Source organism: Castanea sativa, chromosome 10, assembly GCF_040712315.1.
Source record: "Castanea sativa cultivar Marrone di Chiusa Pesio chromosome 10, ASM4071231v1".
NCBI classification, from domain to species: Eukaryota; Viridiplantae; Streptophyta; class Magnoliopsida; order Fagales; family Fagaceae; genus Castanea; species Castanea sativa.
This window is the reverse complement of record NC_134022.1, coordinates 36,198,260-36,221,377: the sequence shown is the minus strand read 5'-3', so window position 1 is coordinate 36,221,377 and position 23,118 is coordinate 36,198,260. Positions and strand designations below refer to the sequence as shown.

General features: G+C 41.4%; 3 protein-coding genes across 3 annotated transcripts; 2 read left to right on the top strand and 1 right to left on the bottom strand.

Moving 5' to 3' along the window:
* The first annotated feature begins 1,707 nt into the window (after nt 1-1,707).
* Nucleotides 1,708-4,700, top strand: LOC142613483 (putative cinnamyl alcohol dehydrogenase 1). The gene is made up of 7 exons (XM_075785845.1): nt 1,708-1,849; nt 2,517-2,630; nt 2,707-2,937; nt 3,168-3,453; nt 3,786-3,936; nt 4,055-4,507; nt 4,577-4,700. The coding sequence occupies exons 1-6, from the start codon at nt 1,761-1,763 to the stop codon at nt 4,249-4,251; spliced, it is 1,068 nt and encodes a 355-aa protein (XP_075641960.1). The 5' UTR covers nt 1,708-1,760; the 3' UTR covers nt 4,252-4,507; nt 4,577-4,700.
* Nucleotides 4,701-18,214: 13,514 nt separating this feature from the next.
* Nucleotides 18,215-22,834, bottom strand: LOC142613826 (putative aminotransferase ACS12). The gene is made up of 5 exons (XM_075786337.1): nt 22,142-22,834; nt 21,909-22,043; nt 21,220-21,380; nt 19,832-21,107; nt 18,215-19,542 (listed from the first exon to the last, which is right to left on the bottom strand). Exons 1-4 carry the CDS (start codon nt 22,601-22,603, stop codon nt 20,252-20,254), a joined length of 1,614 nt encoding a protein of 537 aa, XP_075642452.1. The 5' UTR covers nt 22,604-22,834; the 3' UTR covers nt 18,215-19,542; nt 19,832-20,251.
* On the top strand, nt 18,739-20,011 carry LOC142613827 (uncharacterized). Its single transcript, XM_075786338.1, has one exon. It carries the CDS (start codon nt 18,783-18,785, stop codon nt 19,620-19,622), a length of 840 nt encoding a protein of 279 aa, XP_075642453.1. The 5' UTR covers nt 18,739-18,782; the 3' UTR covers nt 19,623-20,011.
* Nucleotides 22,835-23,118: the final 284 nt, after the last annotated feature.

Below are 23,118 nucleotides of genomic sequence, written 5' to 3'. Positions count from 1 at the left end.
AAACTAAGCATGCAAGAAAAAAAGGAGTGGGTCATTGGGATCGTGACTGCCCTTACTTTTGTGGAAACGAAGAATTATATGTAACATGCAAAATGTGCTCAATTGACTTGGAAATGTACAAATTAGCAAACCGAGTATGGTAGAAATTATGTTCCAAAAAATTAATTCAACAATAAAATTTCATCTTTCTATTTCAAATACTAATCTCTAATAATACAAAATAAATTCCATGACCAAAACATCAAATCACCATAAAGGAAATTATCACGCACAACACACGGGTCCGCAACTAGTTTCTTATAAAAGTGGTGTCAAAATTTTTCTAATATGGTTTATTAAAAGAGTACTGCTAGAGATACAAACTTTTTTACTAAAAAAAAAATACGAACTACTAATATGGTAAGTGGTTATCAGTAAATGAAAAAGTGATGTTAATAGTGAGTATAGATAAAAACCAATAAAAATCTGGTCACATCAACGGTTTATAAAAATGTTGCAAAATAGTTTATAACTACCATAAACAGCAAAGGTTAACATTATCCTTATTTATTACGTATGCAATGATTTATCCTTTGAGAAATGATATGTCCACAATATTTTCACAACATTTTCACAACAAATCCTAAGTGGCAAATTATTACTAGTTGTTATTGTTGGGACAAAAAAGTAATTTTAGTATTAAATTCAAATTTGAACTAATAATAACTAACCATCTATAATTTATTGTGAAAATATTATAAAAATATTATGAAAATAAATTTTATCTTTATACTTCATTCTATTTACTACGTATGCAGTGATGTACTTTGTATTTGTATGGAAATTATAGAGCTGATAGATTTTGGCAACAGTGCTGAATCTGATTGGTGGGACTGGGATGGCCACCTAGATGGTTTGCCTTAAAAAGCTTGAGGAGGTCACTGCCTACGTCAGTGTCGGGTCCAGGTGCCCGTAATTTCTTTGGACTAAAGAAAGAATTAATAACGTTAAATATATTACTTTAAATTATTGTCAAAATGCAATAAATAATTCGATTGGTTGGTTTTTATTTTGGATGTGTTCTTGTAATTTTTTAAAAAATATTTTTTTTAAAGTTCTTAAACTACTTTTATAAAAGAAATTAATAAAATTATCAAAATATTAATTTTCTTTTTACAACAACTTTTTAAAAATAGTTCACTAATAAGAAAATCTCAAAATTTTTATTCAACGAGTTTATCAGTTGAGTTGAGCTAATTGAACCGGATTGATTGGTTATTTGTTAAAGGAAATGGTATTATATTAATGGGTTCCGTGAAATCAGTTTATAGAAGGTGGATTGGTAAATGGGTTACTGAACTAATGATCGAATGTAGTCGGGTGTAAATAAAGTTCTGTGAAATCATCTTTTCTACCTATTTATAGGAGACTTTTACAAGAGTTTGAATTCGCCTACTAATACATAGTGATACTATCAAACCTGTTAAAAGTTGTCTTTCTTGGTTTGGATCTTTGGACTCGAGTAATACTCTCAATCTGAAATCTGTCAGACAGTACCTTTTTATGATATATATGCTATACACAGCCTTTGGCTCCTATTTTATTTTGTTTTATCTTTTGAAGTAAATATAATTAAGTTGCCAATATTGACAGTTTTATCTTTAGTAAAAGGCGAAAGAATAGTTTGCTGTGTGCTCACAGTTTTGTCTTATGCTAGAAAGTCAATTTCTTGATTTTATTATAAGCTGATATTTGATTTCTTTATGGTAAACCAGTGAAAAATGAGCTCCTTGAGTGCAAATGAAGATTGCCTTGGATGGGCAGCAAGAGATGCATCTGGCGTTTTATCACCTTACAGCTTCAACCGCAGGTATGTATATAAGAAGCCTCTATGTTTACACAGTTTATTAAGGAAAAGTTTGGTTGTCCATGAATTTGAACACTGACATTCATTGTTTTAACATACAAATCCACCATCTTGAAGGGGGCTATAAAAATAAAAAAAAAACAAAATTAAAGCCATTTCTGCAACATAGTCAGCTCTACTTCCATGAAATGTCCTCACTTCAAATTACTTTTAATGACGGTACGAAAATCTTAAATTGCCAATTCAAAGCATTGGATTTGTTCATGAAAAAGTGTTTAGAAATATGAGTGGAGCCATCAAATTTTATTGAGCGACCAAACAGGCCTCATAGTGTTTGTTCTCACTTCAACTTTTCTTGGATAATTTTATTTTGGGGGTGCTAAAGTCAACATATCTTGATTTGTCTATGCACTAGGTAGTAGCAAAACCATTTCACCTACTCTTTTATCAAATATCAAATAGGTGATGTCATTTTTAAAGAAAAAGAATAGAATTTCTACTTGGATTTCAAATGTTGTTTTCCATATCATTAGTTGACAATAATGATCCTATGCCTGAGTTCTTATATGATTTTGAGAACCATGATTAATAATGTTTGAAATTTGCATTGCTTGATTGTTATATGCTGTTTGTTCTGATCAAGAATTAACTTGGGAAATGTTCTGATCAGGGCTGTAAGGAGTGATGATGTTTCAATAAAAATTACACACTGTGGAGTTTGTTATGCTGATGTTATTTGGACCAGGAATGGACATGGGGATTCGAAGTATCCTTTGGTGCCTGGGTAAGTGGACAAACTGTATACTATGAGAAGTTTTAGATTTTTATGAATTGATATAAATTTAATATTTGCACACCAGACATGAGATTGTTGGCATTGTGCAAGAGGTCGGTTCTAATGTTAACCGCTTCAAAGTTGGTGACCACGTTGGAGTAGGAACTTATGTCAATTCATGTAGAGATTGTGAGTATTGTAACGATGAAGAAGAAGTTAATTGCGAAAAAAGACGAGTTTCAACCTTTAATGGGGTGGATGATGATGGTACTATTACGAAAGGAGGATATTCCAGCTATATTGTTGTTCATGATAGGTAAGTTTTCTTTGATGCTACTGTATTCTCTTTCTTCATTTTCCTATAGATGCAAAATTCACTATTACATAATAATATGAACCACCTCCCACCCAAAAACAAAACCCTGGTTTAAATAAATGTTTCTGCTGAATTAGATTATTTGATGTGATAATTGTGACCTTTTACCTTATACTCATGGGATTTGGCAAGTTTTTCACAAATTAAGAATATTAGTTTTGGTCTTGCAGGTACTGCTTCAGGTTACCTGATGACTATCCATTGGCTTCAGCAGCTCCTTTGCTTTGTGCTGGAATCACCGTGTACAGTCCCATGATACGCCATAAGATGAACCAACCTGGTAAATCTCTGGGAGTGATTGGACTTGGAGGTCTTGGTCACATGGCAGTGAAGTTTGGGAAGGCGTTTGGGTTGAATGTGACTGTTCTCAGCACTAGCATATCCAAGAAAGAGGAAGCTCTAACTTTGCTTGGTGCAGACAAATTTGTGGTCTCATCTGACCAAGAGCAGATGAAGGTAGATTTACATAAAATTTCTTATAAAGATTTTTTAATTTTATGAACAAGCTGAATTTATTGAAAAAAAAAAAACACATGACAAAAAGTCTTACAAGGGGCATGGCATGAATTTCCACATCAGTAGGCCCTAATTCAATATCCATTTCTGAATCTTGGCCATTATTTAAGAAATTGAACCATGAGCAACAGTATCGTACCTTATCATTATTCTCACTCTAATTTTCCAATCTTGATTATAGAGCATTTGTTGCCCTATTAACATTAGCAATATTGAAATTGTTTACCTATCTTTATGGATTGTTGTATTGATCGTTAGCATGATATTTACAGGCCGAGGCTAAGTCATTAGACTTTATAATTGACACTGCAGCTGGTGATCACCCATTTGATCCATACCTGTCACTGTTGAAAACTGGTGGTGTTCTGGTCCTAGTGGCATTCCCAAGTGAAGTCAAATTCCATCCTGCAAGCCTTAACATAGGTACTTTGAAAACTATCAGTTTGGAAGAGTTTAATGCAATTTTAAGAACTCTTTTAGTTGGTGATAGCTTTCTAGACTTGAGTGTAATATTGAACAACATTCATTGATCTTTTGACAGGAATGAAATCCGTTTCTGGTAGCCTTACAGGTGGTACAAAGTCGACACGAGAAATGATAGACTTCTGTAGTGCTCATAAAATTTACCCAAACATAGAAGTAATTCCAATTCACCATGCAAATGAAGCTCTTGAGAGGCTAATAAAGAGAGACGTGAGGTATCGGTTTGTGATCGATATTGAGAACTCCCTGAAATGATACTGCTAAAGGCACAAGGAAAATTCCTCTTCTCGATATTTATGTTCATCTTTTAGGTACATTGAACGTATTGGATCAAATGTTGAAACTCTGACAGGTTGTTAAGTGGTATTGTGAGAAATGGTTTTACTTGCATACTAGCCTGAAAAAAGTGAGTGGGTTGTTGAGCAATATTGTGAGGAATGGTTAATAAAAATTAGAAATGTGAACTTTTAAATTTTGAACCCTTTTGTATCATAGTCCTATCACCTGTGCTGTGCCAATTTTTATATCTTGTACCCGGCATATATGCCGGGTGCAGGATATACCACCTCGTGCTGTGCAGGTGCTTGTGGTAACAACATATATGTGTGTGTGTATATGGTAAAGTAATATGTATATTATACTCTCTATGTTTGGGTTGACTCAGATTTTATCCTTGATATATCATATTTTGATCTTAGTCCAAACGTTTGACATCATTTTTAATAATGTTCTTCTGTTTCTCACTACCCTATTCCCACCCCCCCCCCCCAAAAAATTAATCATGACGTATCTTGAGCACGAAACATGAGACATCTTTTTTTTATACTATATTTTACCCAATCTATATCTCATCTATATAATATCTTCAAGCTTAAACATAACATTTATTGTTGTTACGTTTTTGTTGAGCTATATCAGAGTAGCATTTCAATCCACTTCAGTCAATTCGATGAAGAAATTATATATATTTTTGCTTCCCTTAAACCCAAAAGAGTAGCCATATCTCTTTTCTCCCTTCAATTTTTAGTTCAAACGACTTGTAGTTGTCCTAGCTTCATCAATGTTGATTCAATTTTTTGTGATTGGTCTGCTAGGGCTAGGGTTGAAAAACTTTTGTTATATGCTTTTTTAATTTCCATGGCTTGGTGGGAAGGTGTTGATGAAATTCATCTTCTTATTGCTCCTGCCATTTAACACTGGATTCCGTGGCCTTGTGTGTCATTTACTTTTTCTACTTTTGCCTCTAAAAACATATTCCATTGAGCACATCGTAATATTTGAAATCTTATTCATGGTAAAGGCTTTAGAGAGATTTGAAAAAAGTGGTATCTTATTTATTAGTTAGATGATGGGTGCAGCTATAGATACTGAATATGATAGGCAGTGTAAGATAACAATTTGAAAAATATGGCAACAGGTGGGGGAGTGGCAATTTGAACCCTGGTTTTCGTTAATGTCGTCGACCTACAAGGCTCTCAAATTTTTCCCACTGCTTTTAACTTTTTATTTTCTCTGTTTCTTAGTGAAAGATCTTGTCCTTATACTTGTTCCTAGCTATTATCTATATGTGTAAAAGGACCCAAGTGGGCATATGGGCCTTTGGGCTGTAGCAAGGAGGGCCGACCTGCTCTTGAGCTAAGAATTTGTTAGTACTACGAATCGGCCCATACGCCGAGGGTCCGAGGACACATCCGAGGGTAAGTTTCTCCTCAGATAAACCCAAGAGAACTCGGAGCTTCACTATGAAGGTCAAGGCAATATTCCGGAAAGACTGTTGGTTAAAAGGGGGAAACCCTAAACCTTCTAGATACACCGGTGTTAGAAAAATACCAAGAGCAAAGGCTGCCACCTCCACATTAAAGACTCTGCACCTACCTCCCTGGCCGCATTAATGGAGAAGTGACCCCTAAACAGTAGAACTGAAACTTCTGGTCACTATTCAAAGGCACTAAAAAAAGAAATATCTAGGGGGAGGGGGTTTGAGCAACACGTGGATAAAGCATCAGAAAAAGAAGTATTTAAGGGGGGATCTAGAACAAAGAAAAGGCGGATTTTTGTAATCTTTAAGAAAGAAAGATAAATAATACAGAGGTAGTCCTCGGCTTATATCTGAGGAGGTCTATTTGCAATTATCGTTTGTTATTTACAAGTATTTGTAACTTTTAATCCGTTATCAAGTTCTCAGTACCTCTAACCTAGATTTCAAGCCCACACTCTACAAATTTCATTGTTTAAGGCTCATTGGGCCTAAGCCCGTAGTTGTCTTTGGGTCCAGGTGCAATTGTGCACTTACAATTGGCGCCGTCTGTGGGGACTCTAGTCTGGAAGGAGCTGGGATACTATAGCAGGCCTAGGTTCTCACCATGCAGAATCACAGGGATCACAACCGGAGGATCTTTTCGAGCGTCTTGAGCGTCGAAGGGATCGTGAGGGAAGTGTCCATACAGAATACCCCGGGGCTAGCCATACTCATAGCGGGGGTAGCACCACCCACGAGGATGGTGCTAGAGCCATGCAGAAGGAGATCAATCGTTTGAAAAGAAAGCTGCGCCGCGCCAGACATAAGTCTTCACCGTCCTCATCTGATCCTTCCTCAGAGGAGGTCCGGGGAGGTAGTTACAGCTCAAGGTCATGCTCACCCCCCAGCGCAATGTCCTCTTGTAAGGAGGACGACCACGCCGCGTACGCAAGAAACTTCCTCCGTGGGCTTGGGAACGATGCTATGAGCCGGCGTTGCACCAACTCTCCAAATCTCCATTCTCACGAGGATCGAGGCGGGGAGGCTCCTCAGAGATTCACCCAGCCCACCTTTACCATCTACAATGGCCGGACTGATCCGGTGGAGCACGTGAGTCACTTTAACCAGAGGATGGCGGTGCACTCTCACAACGAGACCCTGATGTGTAAAGTTTTCCCCTCTAGCTTGGGACCTGTTGCTATGAGGTGGTTCAACGGCCTTAAATCGGGGTCTGTAGGTTCGTTTGAGAAGCTTACTAGAGCATTCGCTTCGCGGTTCATTACGTGTAGCAGGGTACCTCGGCCATTGGACTCGCTGCTATCCATGACCATGAGGGAAGGGGAGATGTTGAAAGCATACTCTGACCGTTACTGGGAGATGTTTAACGAGATAGATGGTGATTTTGATGAGGCGACGCTCAATACCTTTAAGGTAGGTCTTCCTACTGATCATGATCTAAGGAAGTCCTTGACCAAAAAGCCCGTCCGCAGCATACGTCGCCTTATGGATCGTATTGATGAATACAAAAGGGTAGAGGAAAACCAGCAGCAAGGAAAGGGAAAGGAGAAGGTTATCCCGCAGGAGAGAAGGGATTTCAAGTCGGACAGATACCACAACAACAAGCCGAGGAGAGATTATATCAGGCAGTCCGGCTCGGCAGCACCTCAGGCAGTGAACACTGTGTTCCGAGAACCAGTGCACTAACTACTGGAGAAAGTTCGTAAGGAGCCCTTCTTCAGGTGGCCTAGTAAGATGGCAGGAGACCCCGCGAAGAGGAATCAGAACCTCTTTTGCCAGTACCATCAGGATGTGGGCCACACTACCGAGAATTGTCGAACCCTTTGGAACCACTTGGAGCAGCTTGTCAGTGAAGGAAAACTGAAGCAGCACTTGTGTCAACCTAGCGGGCAGGGCAGTCAATCCGGCTCAAACAATCAAAGGAATAATCCATCTCGGCCGGCATTGGGAACAATTAACAATATCTTCACTGCACCTGGCAGAACCGGCTCAAGTCCCACCAGGGTGATGGCAGTTTCACATCCTCAGGCCGAGGAGTCAGGCTGCAGGCCGAAGAGGTTGAAGCTGAATTTGCCCGTCTTGGGATTTTCCAAGGAGGATAAGGTGGGGACTATCCAACCCCATGACGATGCTCTTATAGTTACTCTTAGGATAGGGAATTATGATGTAAGGAGGGTGATGATTGATCAGGGCAGCGGTGCAGATATCATGTACCCTGATTTATTTAAGGGGCTAAGGTTGAAGTTGAAGGATCTCACTCCTTATGATTCGCCACTTATAAGCTTTGAAGGAAGAGTCGTTGTGCCAAAGGGACAGATTCGTTTGCCCGTTCAATCTGGTTCAGAAACGGTTGAGGTGGATTTCATTGTGATTGACACGTACTCCCCATATACAGCTATCCTCGCCAGGCCATGGCTGCACGCCCTGGGAGCAGTCTCCTCTACCTTACATGTTAAGGTCAAGTTCCCCTCGGGGGAATATGTTGAAGAGATCCTCGGCAGTCAATCGGTGGCCAGGCAATGCATATCGGCTGTAGTGCTGCACCAGACAGAAGCCGAGTCTTCGGCTTTGATCACCAAAGACTTATAGTAATTAATAGCTCTAGATGCACCTGGAGTGGTGACAGGAGAAAAGACTCTTTTTGAGGAGTTAGAGAAGTTTCTGATAGCGGATGACCCGGAGAGGTTCTTCCAAGTTGGCGTGCACTTGCCACACCAGGAGAAGATGGATCTGCTGGAGTTTCTAAAAAACAACATTGATGTTTTTGCATGGGACCCTTATGAGGCTCCGGGCGTGGACCCAAGCTTCATTTGTCATCATTTGAATGTCAACCCCGCCATTATTTCGAGGAGGTAACCACCTAGGCGTTCTTCTAAGGAACATTCCGAGGCTATCAAGGAGGAAGTTCTCAAACTCAAGAGGCTTGGGGCTATTAAAGAAGTTTTTTACCCCGAATGGTTGGCGCATACGGTTGTGGTCAAAAAGAAGAACGAAACGTGGAAGGTATGTGTGGACTTTACGAATTTGAACAAAGCCTGCCCCAAGGATTCGTTCCCAATGCCGCGTATTGATCAGCTTGTGGATGCCACTGTCGGACATCCTCGTATGAGTTTTCTGGATGCCTTCCAGGGTTATCACCAGATTCCATTGGTAGCAGAGGATCAAGAGAAAATGGCTTTCATTACTCCAACAGGGAACTACCACTATAAGGTCATGCCGTTTGGTTTGAAAAATGCTAGGGCTACCTACCAAAGAATGATGACCAGAATGTTCGAACAGCAACTAGGGAAGACCATTGAGGTATATGTGGATGATATGGTGGTGAAGAGTAAAACAATACCTTCACACGTGAAAGATCTGGCCAACACCTTCCAGGTGCTAAGAAAGTACAGGTTGCGCCTTAACGCCTCAAAGTGCTCTTTTGGTGTGGGGTCTGGAAATTTCTTGGGATACATGATTACTCATAGAGGCATAGAGGTAAACCCAGCGCAGGTTAAGGCTATTCAGGATTTGCAGCCGCCTTAGAACCCAAAAGAAATCCAGAAATTGACCGGAATGATTGCCGCACTAAACAGATTTATATCTCGGTCAGCTGACCGGTGCCGTCCTTTCTTCCAGTTGTTGAACAAGTAAAAAGGGTTTCAATGGACTGAGGACTGCGTGTTAGCTTTCCAACAGCTTAAGCAATATCTTTCTCGGCCACCCATTTTGTCTCGCCCCGAGGCGGACGAGGTCTTGTTTGCTTATCTAGCAGTGGCCATCCACGCGATCAGCCTGGTCCTCATAAGGGACGAAAGCGGGGTGCAAAGACCGGTCTACTACGTTAGTAAGTCTTTGAATGAGGCCGAGGTGCGCTATCTACTCTTGGAGAAAGCACTTCTGGCCATAGTTCATGCCATGCGGAAGCTTCCTCATTATTTCCAGTCTCACACTGTGATGGTTCTGACCTAATTGCCCCTCAAGGCGATGCTACGTAGTGCCGATTACTCAGGCAGGGTGGCAAAGTGGGGAACCATTCTGGGGGCCTTTGACGTTAAATACAAGCCTTGTACCTCGATGAAGGGCCAGGTCCTCTCTGACTTGGTGACAGAGTTTACCGAACCATTGCTAGAAGAAACTCTGAAAGAAGCACACATGGATGGAAAATCAGTTGGTGTTATCACGGCCGCAACACTACTGACTTGGAAAATTTATGTGGATGGGGCAGCTAATCGTAGTAGGGTCCGGTGCCTCGACTTGTCCCGATATCCCCGAAGGAATTGTCTTCGAAAAATCTCTAAGGTTATCATTCTCGGCTACTAATAATGAAGCCGAGTACGAAGCGCCTTGCTGGGCATGAACATGGTACATAGGATGGGTGGAAAGGAAGTCCATGCATTCTCGTACTCCCCGCTAGTGGTCACCTGTGTCACGGGGACCATGGAGGCTAGGGACCCAAGAATGCAGGAATATTTGGCCCAGGTTAAGCATCAGCAAGCTGAATTTGACTCCTTCGTCTTAGCTCACATTTCTAGGAGTGGAAACACCCATGCCGATTCTTTGGCTACGTTAGCAACGTCTTCGGCTCAGGGTTTGCCCAGGATTATCCTTGTGGAGGATTTGCTAGAGCCAACTCTTACCGCTGTCAATGCGGCTCGCATCCATCTAATAAGGCCTGGACCTAGTTGAATGGACCCAGTCGTATCTTTTCTTAAGAACGACATCCTTCCTGAGGACAAGTCTGAAGCAGATAAGGTACGTCGAAAGGCGCCACGTTTCTGGTTGTCCGAGGATCAGAAACTGTATAAACGATCCTTCTCGGGACCATACTTGTTATATGTACACCTGGAATCAACGGAAGTGCTTTTGGAAGAATTGCATGAAGGGATTTATGGAAGCCACACTGAGGGAAGGTCCTTAGCCCATAGAGCCCTGACTCAGAGTTATTGGTGGCCCAATATGCAGAGGGAGACTCAGGACTATGCCAGAAAATGCGATCAATGCCAGAGGTTCGCCCCTAATATTCATCAACTTGGAGGGGTTCTTAATCCTCTCTCCAGTCCTTGGCCTTTCGCACAATGGGGATTGGACATAGTGGGGCCATTTCCGAGAGCAGCAAGTAACAAAAGATGGTTGCTCGTGGGGACGGACTACTTCACTAAATGGGTCGAGGCTGAGCCCTTAGCAAATATCAGAGACGTTGATTCCAAGAAGTTTGTTTGGAAAAATATCGTCACTAGGTTCGGAATACCACATACGCTTATATCAGACAATGGCGTTCAATTTGACAGCAAGGCTTTTAAGAAGTATTGCGGTGATATGGGCATCATAAATATATACTCCACTGGCACTTATCCTCGTGAAATGGGCAAGCCGAGGCCGTTAACAAGGTCATAGTTAGTGGGCTCAAGAAAAGGTTGGACGATGCGAAAGGCAGTGGGTGGAAGAACTCCCACATGTTCCGTGGACGTATCGGACTACACCGCGTTGTGTCCACGGGAGAAACGCCATTCTCTATGACTTATGGAGCCGAGGCGGTTATACCTCTGGAATCCGGTTTTCCCACCCCGAAGACGAGTTCTTTTAGCCCGAGAATAACGATGGCCTCCTAGAGAAAGGTCTTGATTTACTTCGAGGAACGACGCGAGGCAGCTATGGTCCAAATGACTTATTATCAGAAGCTTAAACGGGGATATGATGCCAACGTGAAGCTAAGACCACTCGCGCCCGGGGATCTTGTACTAAGAAAAGTTACGGGCACTTCTAAGAACTCCTACTGTAAGCTAGGACCAACCGGGAAGGCCCCTATCGCATTGTTTCGCAGCGGCATAGGGTCGTATCGCTAGCCGACCTAGATGAAAGAATTGTACCACACCCATGGAATGTAAATAACTTTCGAAGGTATTATTATTAATAAAATGTGCTTTTGTTAGTTAGCGCTCAAAGTTATAAATACCTCAGGGGCTTGCAGTTGCTATTCTTAAGTGTCAAACAGAAACTTGGTTAAGAATGGTCCTCAGACCACAAACCTTGTGGAAATTGATATCTTGTCATTTGTTAAACAGAACCTTAGTTATGCCGGGTCCTCGGACCTTCTACTTTGGAAAAATTAACATTTGAAGTTACTGTCCTTAAGTGTCAAACAGAAACTTGGTTAAGAATGGTCCTCGGACCACAAACCTTGTGAAAATTGATGTCTTGTCATTTGTTAAACAGAACCTTAGTTATGCCGGGTCCTCGGACCTCCTACTTTGGAGAAATTAATATTTGAAGTTACTATTCTTAAGAGTCAAACAGAAACTTGGTTAAGTATGGTCCTCGGGCCGCAAACCTTGTGGAAATTGATGTCTTGTCATTTGTTAAACAGAACCTTAGTTATGCCAGGTCCTCGGACCTTCTACTTTGGAGAAATTAACATTTGAAATTACTATTCTTAAGAGTCAAATAGAAACTTGGTTAAGTATGGTCCTCGGACCGCAAACCTTGTGGAAATTGATGTCTTGTCATTTGTTAAACAGAACCTTAGTTATGCCGGGTCCTCGGACCTTCTACTTTGGGGAAATTAACATTTGAAATTACTATTCTTAAGAGTCAAACAGAAACTTGGTTAAGTATGGTCCTCGGACCGCAAACCTTGTGGAAATTGATGTCTTGTCATTTGTTAAACAGAACCTTAGTTATGCCGGGTCCTCGGACCTCCTATTTTGGGGAAATTAACATTTGAAGTTACTATTCTTAAGAGTCAAACAGAAACTTGGTTAAGTATGGTCCTCGGACCACAAATCTTGTGGAAATTGATGTCTTGTCATTTGTTAAACAGAACCTTAGTTATGCCGAGTCCTCGGACCTCCTACTTTGGGGAAATTAACATTTGAAGTTACTATTCTTAAGAGTCAAACAGAAACTTGGTTAAGTTTAGTCCTCGGACCACCAACCTTGTGGAAATTGATATCTTATCATTTGTTAAACAGAACCTTAGTTATGCCGGGTCCTTAGACCTCCTACTTTGGGGAAATTAACATTTGAAGTTACTATTCTTAATATCTTGTCACTGTTTTTATTCTTATCACACGTTTTGTGAAAATCAGTATCTTACCATTCATTAATTTGGATCTTAAGCTCTATATCTTTAAGTGTTAGACAAATTTTTGTAAGGAATGGTCCTCGGACCTTACATCCTACTAAGAGCAATACCTCAGATTACAAAGGTTTAACCATCATATGAGTTTTCTAACTACGGCATTTTTCAATATCCAAACTAAGTTATACGGCTGTTTTGAAGTTATAGTTGTTTGATTGGTGGAGTTAGACTTATTTATTCTGTTCTCCCTTTAACTATTTATTAGTGAGAACTTTCATGACAAGCACAAAAAAAATAAAGTAAAACAAATACAACATGAATGAAAGTTGAATAAAACTGTTCTTCATTAATTATATACAACAAAAAAAGGGGGGAGTACAGAAAGTTCCTATACTAGGCCCTAAACTAGGGGAGGGGGGTCTTGGAGGGAGCTGCTGCCAGCCTCAGTGCTCTTCAGTTCCAGCTCAAAGGTAGACAAGACTTGCTTCCCTTTGTCTGTTGAAGGAATGAGGGGCTCCACGTTTTGAATCTGCTCCTTCTCGGCACCACCACACTCGTCCTTCTCTTTATGGGAACCTTCAAGTTCTGTAGGATCAGGAACAAGTTCTTGCACCACAGGAGGAAGGGCGGGAGAGGCAACAACAGGAGGGTCTTCAATTTCCTGTATGTCTAAGGGAAGCCAAATGTTCTCGGGCTTCCTCAGCTCGGAAGCTTGAGGAACCCCTTCTGCATTCATGGCCTCTCCCCGTACCCTACCGACGCACTCGCACAAGGCCGCAAAAGCCTTCCGTCACCGCTCTGCGTTCTAGTCACCCCCTCCTGATAGCTGGCCTTCTTCGCGGCCTCTAGTGCTTGCTTGTAGGTGCGAGCCTCCTCCTTCATTCGCGTAAGCTCCTTCTCCAAGTCGGAGCGTGCCCGTTAGGCTAGAGAGAGCTCGTCGTCCTTTTGGCAAAGAAGCTTACGCTGCCCCTCCACTTGGGTCTCCATCGTCTTTAAGCTGGCCTCGGCACCATCCCTATCTCTTTTCAGGTCGGCCAGCTGCGATGTGATCTTCCCGTTTTCTGCTAAGGCCTGGCCTAGGGACCTTTCTGTCTCCTGCCTTAGCTCTTGCTCCATTCCAGCTCGCTTCCGATAATCCTCCACAAACTTCTCGGCCGCGAAAACTTCTTGGATGGCCTGCGAAAAATGTCAGGAGGTTAAACATGGTAAAGTGTCTACAAATGAATCTATAGTACAAGTGTGAGGTGCAACTTACCAGAGCCAAACCCCTTTTTAATGAAAGGAATAACTGAGGCTGGCCCATCTTTTCCAAGGTTTTCATGTCCTTGGGCAGCAGAAGAGGACGCTCCAACGCCTCGGCCAAGTGGTGGGCGTGGCCTTGTTGGACTGCCTTAATACTGGAGTGGCAGGGAATTGGTGCGTCGTCCAGTCTCAGGTCAGGAGACCAGGTAACCGGTGCTCAGCGCACTTCGGCCACATCTCTGATCTCCCCACTCTCGACAGATTGAGCCCGACCTTTGCCCTTGTCTAGCTTTTGCTGCTGAGCTGGTTGTGGCTGTTGTCGGGGCTTTTTCTGCTTTTCACCACCAGCCCTCTCGGCATCCACCTTCCTTTTCTTCTTAGGATCATCGGTGGGAGGCTTGGGCTCGGCTGGAGGAGGGGGTGGTGGCAAGGCTGGGGGAACTTGGGACCCCCTCGTTCCCTTTTTGGCCACTCTCGCGCCTCTCGCGGTCATAAGGTCCTTGAGCTCGTCCATGTCTTCCTCAATGGAGCTGTCTTCTGGATGTGCTAACACCAGGCCCGCGATCCCAGAGGTCTCGGCTGGCTCCTCTTTCTCGTCGGAAAGAACAACAAACGGGTTTCCGCGAGGTCGTGGGGCGTCCTCGAGTTGAAATTGATCTATCTCCTCGTCCAACGTGTTCGATGAAGACACCTGCTCCTCTGGGATAGCTATTGCTTGAGAGTGCGTGGCGAGGGGGATTGCCGCAATAGGACGATTGTACAGAATAGTGTTGGGGTCGTCAGGGAGGTCGTGGTCAGCCAGGAAGTGTGGTCTGGCTACGTGAATCCTCCTACGCCTCCGGTCGCCAGCAATGATGGCGTTCTCGATCTCCTGGAAGTCCGAGGAGATAGGGTCGTACCCTAGTATCAAATGAGCCGCCCTAAGTTGTAAGTCTGCACTTACGAACACTTCTGAGCGAAGCACTCTGTTCAAATCTGCAACGTTACAGTGGCTCAAGCGTGGGCGCACAAGTTGTTTATCTACACACGCAAAGAAAAACACCAAGGACAGACAAACATGGTCAGGCCTTTAAGACGAACAGTTTATAAATGCAAATGACATTCTAAGATACTTATATGAAGTTATGGGGCGGGAAGTTAGGTCCTAAGGTGTCGCACCTGGATCTCCCCACACAACTGGGCAGTGGAGTCCGTCATGCCAGTTGCCTGAGACGATGAGGTAGTCGTCCTTCATGCCTTTCTTGGACTTGGGCAGACAGGAGATTAACCTAACTACACTAGAGCGGGATTTGATATAATAACCTACTTTAGTGAGTTTATGGCATTCGTACATAAAAGCGACATCATGTTAGGTGAGGTTCAGACCCATCTGCTCGTTTAGAGCGTCGATGCTTCCTAAGACTCTAAAAACGTTGGGAGCGCACTGATTGGGGCACAACCGGTGGTTGCGGAGGTACTCCCTGGTTACGTTTTTCATTGGGAGGGTCATCCCACCTTCTACGAAGGAGACCATCGGGATGATGACCTCTCCGGTTTTCCTAGAACCGGCCACGGCTTCCGCCGGGCAGTATTTCAAACCTACGTCGCTGGGAATGTGATACTTAGCTCTAAAACCTTCCATCCCAGTGGCGGTATCAACTAGACACTTAAATTTTCCCATCAGAAAGGAACGAAAGACTAAGTTCTAAGAGGGAGAACGGTTAAAAGGGGAGCCAAGGACAGGATCCGAGAAGAATGGGTTAAGAAAAAAGAATAAGCACTTACAGATTTGAAGTTGTGCGAATTTCCACGGATTGTTTGCAGACAAAAGGTGATTACTGATGTTTTGATGGGATTAGCCTCTGAAGAAATAAATGAAGGCGCAGGTTCCCAAAGCGTCACGACGTGCGGGAAATGGCCTCGAAATTACAATTGTCCCGCCCAAATTTTCACGGAGTAACAAGGGCCGTTGGATGCTCATCTCACCGTTGAACGTGGGAGACAAGGTGTAACTTACGGTAATAAGTGCGCGCGTTTTTGAAAATAAAACCGCCAAGTGGCATCCTCTAGAACACGAAACGGTCTTCGCACGCGCGGTTATTTACAAGACATGTGGGGTAAGTTCTCGTTGGATCAAAACCCTATTTTTCTCCTCGGATGTTGAAAAATAGAGTTTTTAGGGGCTATTGTGGGGAGTAAAAGGACCCAAGTGGGCATATGGGCCTTTGGGCTGTAGCAAGGAGGGCCGACCTGCTCTTGAGCTAAGAATTTGTTAGTACTGCGAATCGGCCCATACGCCGAGGGTCCGAGGACACATCCGAGGGTAAGTTTCTCCTCGGATAGACCCAAGAGAACTCGGAGCTTCACTATGAAGGTCATGGCAATATTCCTGAAAGACTGTTGGTTAAAAGGGGGAAACCCTGAACCTTCTAGATACATCGGTGTTAGAAAAATACCAAGAGCAAAGGCTGCCACCTCTACATTAAAGACTATGCACCTACCTCCCTGGCCGCATTAATGGGGAAGTGACCCCTAAACAGTAGAATTGAAACTTCTGGTCACTATTCAAAGGCACTAAGAAAAGAAATATCTAGGGGGAGGGGGTTTGAGCAACACGTGGATAAAGCATCAGAAAAAGAAGTATTTAAGGGGGGATCTAGAACAAAGAAAATGCGGATTTTTGTAATCTTTAAGAAAGAAAGAGAAATAATACAGAGGTAGTCCTCGGCTTACGTCTGAGGAGGTCTATTTGCAATTATCGTTTGTTATTTACAAGTGTTTGTAACTTTTAGCCTGTTATCAAGTTCTCAGTACCTCTAACCTAGATTTCAAGCCCACACTCTACAAATTTCATTGTTTAAGGCTCATTGAGCCTGAGCCTGAGCCCGTAGTTGTCTTTGGGTCCAGGTGCAATTTTGCACTTACATTATCTATATGTGTTTATTTTTTTCCTAGTTTCTATAACCAAGAAACCAAGCACTATAGAATTACCACAAAAACAAAAAACAAAAACAAACAAACAAACAAACAAACAAATAAACAAACCAAGCAGTATAGAATTTATATCAAAAGTTTTCAATTTTGCTTAGAGAAAGTTATGGTTTGAATTGAGGTTGACAAGGACCTTTTGTAGATTTGCTTTTCTGACTTTATTTTGATTAGTTGAATACTAATTTGAAATTTTAATCCATAACCCAAGATTTGCGAGAAGATTTTCCAAGCCAACTTCAACGCAATACTACTTTAAACAATTTTGTTAAGTCTCATGACTGCTAGTTCTTGGTCAAGTGATGTCTACTGGTAAAGTTTCTGATGGTTGTATAAGATATCTGGGGTATATTCCCGCCTACACCGAAAGCTGATTGGTGTCTTGGTCTGATAATAAAGAGCTAGCTATTATCAGAAGCAGACGCCATAGGTTGAAACTCTCTCAAAAAAAGAAAAAAAAAATTCTTTCATAACTAACTTGTCAATACTAATAGGAATATGATTTTAAATAAAAAATTTCATTTACTGCTAAATGTATGAGTATGAAGCTATTGCTCACATTTGCATAGTGTTTACACTCAGCCTCTTAACCTCGTGCTCACACTAATCATGGGGAGTTATTTGCCAATCAATTTGATCATTTGATTTAGAGGCGAGAGCAGCCAAGATAGCACAAGCAACAATAAGGCTTTTTAAGATTCTCTCTTAAAAGAAAAAAACAAAAGCAAAGGATTAGGATGCAACAGGCATATGGTGGGAGGATATCCCCCATCTCACCAATGTTTATATTGACAGATGCATAGCCATTTTAATTTCAAGCAATCAAACACTATTTTTCCTTTATTTTTAAAGAAAAATATATACTGAAGTGTTCAGTACTTCTTATGCACTAGACTTAATACAACATGGATATGTGATTAGTGTTGACCAGTAGCCATATAGTATTAAGATTTAGTGCACAAGACACTAGACCCAAGTCATGTCCATTAAATGAGGGTTACCCAAAAACAAACATATTATAATCAATTTTAATTTAAACAATCTAATAATAATAATCAAATAATTATTATCCAATTTAAAAATATAGGGTTTTTTTTTTTTTTTTACTTACCTAAAACTCTCTCAAATTGATAGATATGGGGTACTACGTAGTTTTTATCTTGGGACGTACCACTTCATGGAATAGTATATTATTTCTTTTTCTTTTTTCTTTTTCTTTTTTTGAAGGGGATAGTATATCTATTTTTTGATAAGTGAGAAGGCATATATTTCAATCTTTCACACTTTAATATACCCACAAGTTCTTAAAAATTGCAACAAGATCTACTCTTTTCACGAAAATTCTCATTCTGATTATCAGGGGAGGATATCTAGGTGCTAAGCAACCACAAAATCAGCTAGGGATATTTGGTTGTTCCTTATGTTTCTAATTTAATGATTTCAGGTCAGGAAATCACTGGACAAAAATACCGCAGGCTCTAATCCCCCAAGATTAGTATATATCCCAGCGAGGAGCGTTTACCACAATTGACCAGGTCTCAAGTGGTGTTAGCTTACTTATTGTGAGAGAGAGAGAGAGAGAATATAGAAAGCAGGTCACCTAATCTCATCACGCACAAAGATAGTGCAGTTAGCATGAGCTGATATCTTCCAGCACTAAAATGGTGGAGTTAGCATGTACTGTAAGTTAGTAGCTAATTTTTTCTATATATTTGGTACAAACTGGTATACTTCTATAGGAGGCATAGATCCAATACCAAAATGGTAGAGAAAGAATCGATAGAAAACTCAAACACAAAGCAGCTTCGGCAACCACCTTCTGTCCCTTTTCTTTGGGAAGTGAGGCCAGGAATACCTAAAAGAGACTGGAAGCCCGAGGCTTCTTCAGTTAAACCAGTTCCAAATCCTCCAGTGAAACTTGTTGCCTCAGTGCCCTTCTTGTGGGAGGAAAAGCCAGGCACACCGCTGCCCTCATTTTCACAACCACCACAAGATTCAGTAACTCCAACCTCACCAGCAAATCTCATCAGCTTCCCTTCTCCTTCAGTGTACTCTCACAGCTATAGTGATGATTCATTTGAAGCAGATGTCGAAACATTCGGTTTTGAGATAGATGATACATTCAGCTCACCTCCCTCTCTCTTAGCGAATTGCCTTGTGTCAGTAACAGCAATTTCTACTGCTGTTCCAGTAGAGAAAATTTCAGCGGAGGAATATAAAAGTGGCGAGCTGGAAACTCCTTCCTCACCAGCTTCCGAAACAGACAGTAGTACAAGCGGCTATGCAACTGGCACTGCAAGCCTTGTAAGGGCTCCTTTCTTGGAATGCCTCTTTCCACTGTTGCCACCCACTTCTGGCTTCCTCAACAAGGTTGGATGTTTGGAAAATGACTGCCAGGCTCCACTGGAACCAAAAAGTAAACATAATGATCGTCAAAGCAATAGTAGTGTCATGGTAAGGAAGGCCCCAACACTTGGAGAGCTGATAATGATGAGCAGGAGGAGGAGTTTGCAGAGAAATGCTGCTCAAATGAGAAAACAGAATCTATCAATGGTAAAATTCAAGCTGTTGCTTCCTATTTGCTTGTCTCTAACTCCCTGAAACTATATCTGGGCATTAGCCTACTAAAGAACAATTGGTAGGTATAATTAACAGCCATCTACCATCAATTAAAATGAGAATAAAAAATAGAAAGCAGAATTATACATATGAAGTTGATTTCTATTGACAACAAAATAATAAAACAAATGTCATATTTCTAATTATCTGTCATTTTGCATAAGGAATGTGAAAACAGCTTTTAATCTTGCCTGAATGCAACTATGACAGGATTTGACAAAGAACAGAGCATTTGGATGCTGCATCTTCATATCTGGCAGCAAGATGATGGAAGGATTACACAGGAAGGGAATGCACTTGCCAAGACTGAAACTGATGTAGAAGAAATTCTACATGCTTTGTGGAAAAAGAAAATTCTGCAGTCAATTCCCACCATATAGTTCCCTCTTAAAATCATTGAAGTTTTTGTTTCCGGGACTTGAGGCTGTAAACAATTTACAAAATCTGCAATGTATCAAGATTTCAAACTCTATTAGAACTCCAAGAGAGACAACATCAAATTCATGATCAATGAGAAGCCGTCCATGTCTACAACCCTTTCTGAAACAATTGAGGAATTTACTTCTAATAGAACATGGCAATCAGCACAAATATAAATAATTCAGAGTAATTTAACTTGAAATTTTACAAGTTTCAGCAACTTTCCTGATCCGTTCTATAACTATAACAACATCCTCTTGGGATAAAGTAGTAAAACAACACCGGAACCATCCTGGTTCTATGCAATGACAAGCAGACCCAGGAGTTACATTGATCTTAGCAATATTCAACAGCTTGTCCCATAATTCAAGTTCCCCTTTCTCACTATAAGAGCTAATTAATCCACTCATATCAGCCCAACAGTATAAACCAGCACAACTCTGTGCACACTTGATTCCTAATTGTTTTAAACCTTCCACAAACAGATCATGCATTTCCCGTATCCTCTTCTTGTTGGTCTCAATGTATTCCTGAATGAATCTCGTATCTGAAACCATTGAAATTAGTAGCCGCTGGGTTGGAGCAGAAATGGAAGAAAACCTTGTTAACTTTTTAGCAGCAACTAAAACACTCTCATTAAATGAATAGATAACCCCCACTCTAAATCCGGGGAGAGCAAGGTCTTTCGACAGACCATATACTATATGAATTCTGTTTTTGTCGATATCTTCCATGTCAAGAATTTCAGCCATGCTCACAAACTCCTCACTTCCATACATAGACCCCGCAAATATTTCATCAGAGACAATATGGATATTCTTCTCTCGGGCAAAGTCCAATAGATTGTACAGGGTTTCCCGTGGTAACAGATTGCCAACAGGATTTGAAGGATTGGAGATGAGAATCCCGCGAATTTTAATTCCTCGTTTTCTTGTCTGATTAAATGCTTGATCAAGAGCAGTGATACTTATAATGAAGTTGTCAGTGCTACGACAGTGAACTGGTATTAGTTCCACTCCAGTTCGCCATTTCATATCCCTGTCAAAACTGCAGATCACATTCTTAATTAACTTCAACAGTACATTTGAGCATCAAAAAATCAAAGAAGGGGGGGTGATTCTTAGTGATTCAAAAAACGGTTTTATTCACAGAAACTTACCCAGGATAATATGGTGTGGGGACAAGAAATGCATTCCCAGGGTCAGCCAAGCAGAAACATAGTATCTCAAGAGCAGGAGTTGCCCCAGCCGTTAACACCATCTGCGATGGGTCAAACGAGACAGCTCTTCCCATGACCTGAGACATGAAATCTGCCATAGCCTGCAAAGTCCAGAGAAAAAAAAAATTTGTTAAAAATAATAACATAGAAAAATTATCAATAATCTCAAAAGCTTAAGCTATTAGGAAACAATGAATTTAATCATTTAACTATCATTCTAACAAACACAAACACAAACTCAACTCCTATCTCCAATTACACAATTGGTTGATCACTTGTGTACAGAAATACAACAGTCATTATGAATGTCACCACCAGTAAAATACATGGACATAATTTTCTTTTTTAAATAACGTAGAGAATCTTTCTAAAGAAGAGCACTTTGAACTCGTCTCTCGCCAATAAAACCTACGACCAACTGACCCCACCTTGCCAGGTAATCTAGTCCTTGACGGGCTAAGCAGTTTATGCTCATGCGGTCATGCCCAAAAGCAAAATACATGGACAAAAAATAAATGGAAAAAAAAAAAATTATCACTAATCTATAAGCTTCTTCTTTTTTAATTGTTGTTCAAATAATCAAAGCTTATTTGCATTTATTATAAATTTAAAAGGCGATTCACTTTTACCACTTTAAACTCCACCAATCCATCGGACGGTTGGTACGGCGCGATTCCACTAATACTCAAATCACCACCGTCCCTTCCCATTACTGAGTCCTTCGTATTCTCCGAAAGCCATTTCTCAATCAAATCAAAACACAGCTACAAATTCAATCACCAAAAAACAAAAACAAAAAATAACCATTACCACAAACCCAAAAACAATTAATTAAAAAAGGTTAAAATAGTAAAATACTGACTCTGTTTTCGGACAAGCCGAGCTGGATAATTCCATTCGGATTATCCAACCTGTGGTACGGATCCTCAGAGACTCTATCCAACCCGATATAATACGGCGAGTCGTTGGGTCTGGCAATCGAGCTGGCCCGAGACGAGACCTGGACGGGTCCAATGGAGCCCCGAGAGGACAAATTGGATCGAGACGAGGAGCGCTGGAGGTCGGGGAGGTTAGACGAGGATTGAGAAGGGGAAGTAGGGTTGGAACCGGGTTTGGGAGAACGGTGTCGTTTGAGGTAGAGCTGGAAGAAGTAGAAGAGAGCGCAGGGGATTAGAGAGCCCAAGATTAGGCCACCTCGGCCTTGAACGACGCCTTGTAGAGGCACTATGAGTCGCATGGCGGTGGCTCCTCCTCCTTCTCCGGTGGGGTTTCGGGTTTCTGATTCGGATTCGGGGATTCGAGGTCGAGGTCGAGGTCGGGTCATGGGCTTTTGGCGGGAGATTGAGTGGCCCGCCGGTCAAATGAAAATATATATATAATTTTGACAAGTCTCCTGGAGTGGTCCGTCAGGGTGGAAAGTTTGGTTGCTTTAGGTAGTTGGTGTTGGTGTTGGAGGCAGTGACAGATAGACAAATGAGAGACAAAAGAGAAGAGTTTGATTTGGGAGTGTGTGTGCGTTTTTATGAGAGAAGAGAGGGAAGGATTCGATTTGGTTGGCTTTGGATTTCTAGTTTTTTTTTTTTTATATAAATTTTAGGCTGCGGCTTTTGTCTTCTGTCCGGTGACGCTGGTCCGTTGTGATAATGATACGTGTCTAAAATCGTCTTTTTATTGTAACTAGTGCACTAGAAGTGTTAAGAGCAATTGTAGCAGTGGAGCTAAATAGCTATATAGCTATTTTAACTCCACTCAAATACAAAAAATCCTCCTGCAGCAGTGGAGGTAAAGCAAAAAAATTTAACTAAAGTGCTACAGTGCTATAAAAGAAAAAATATTTTT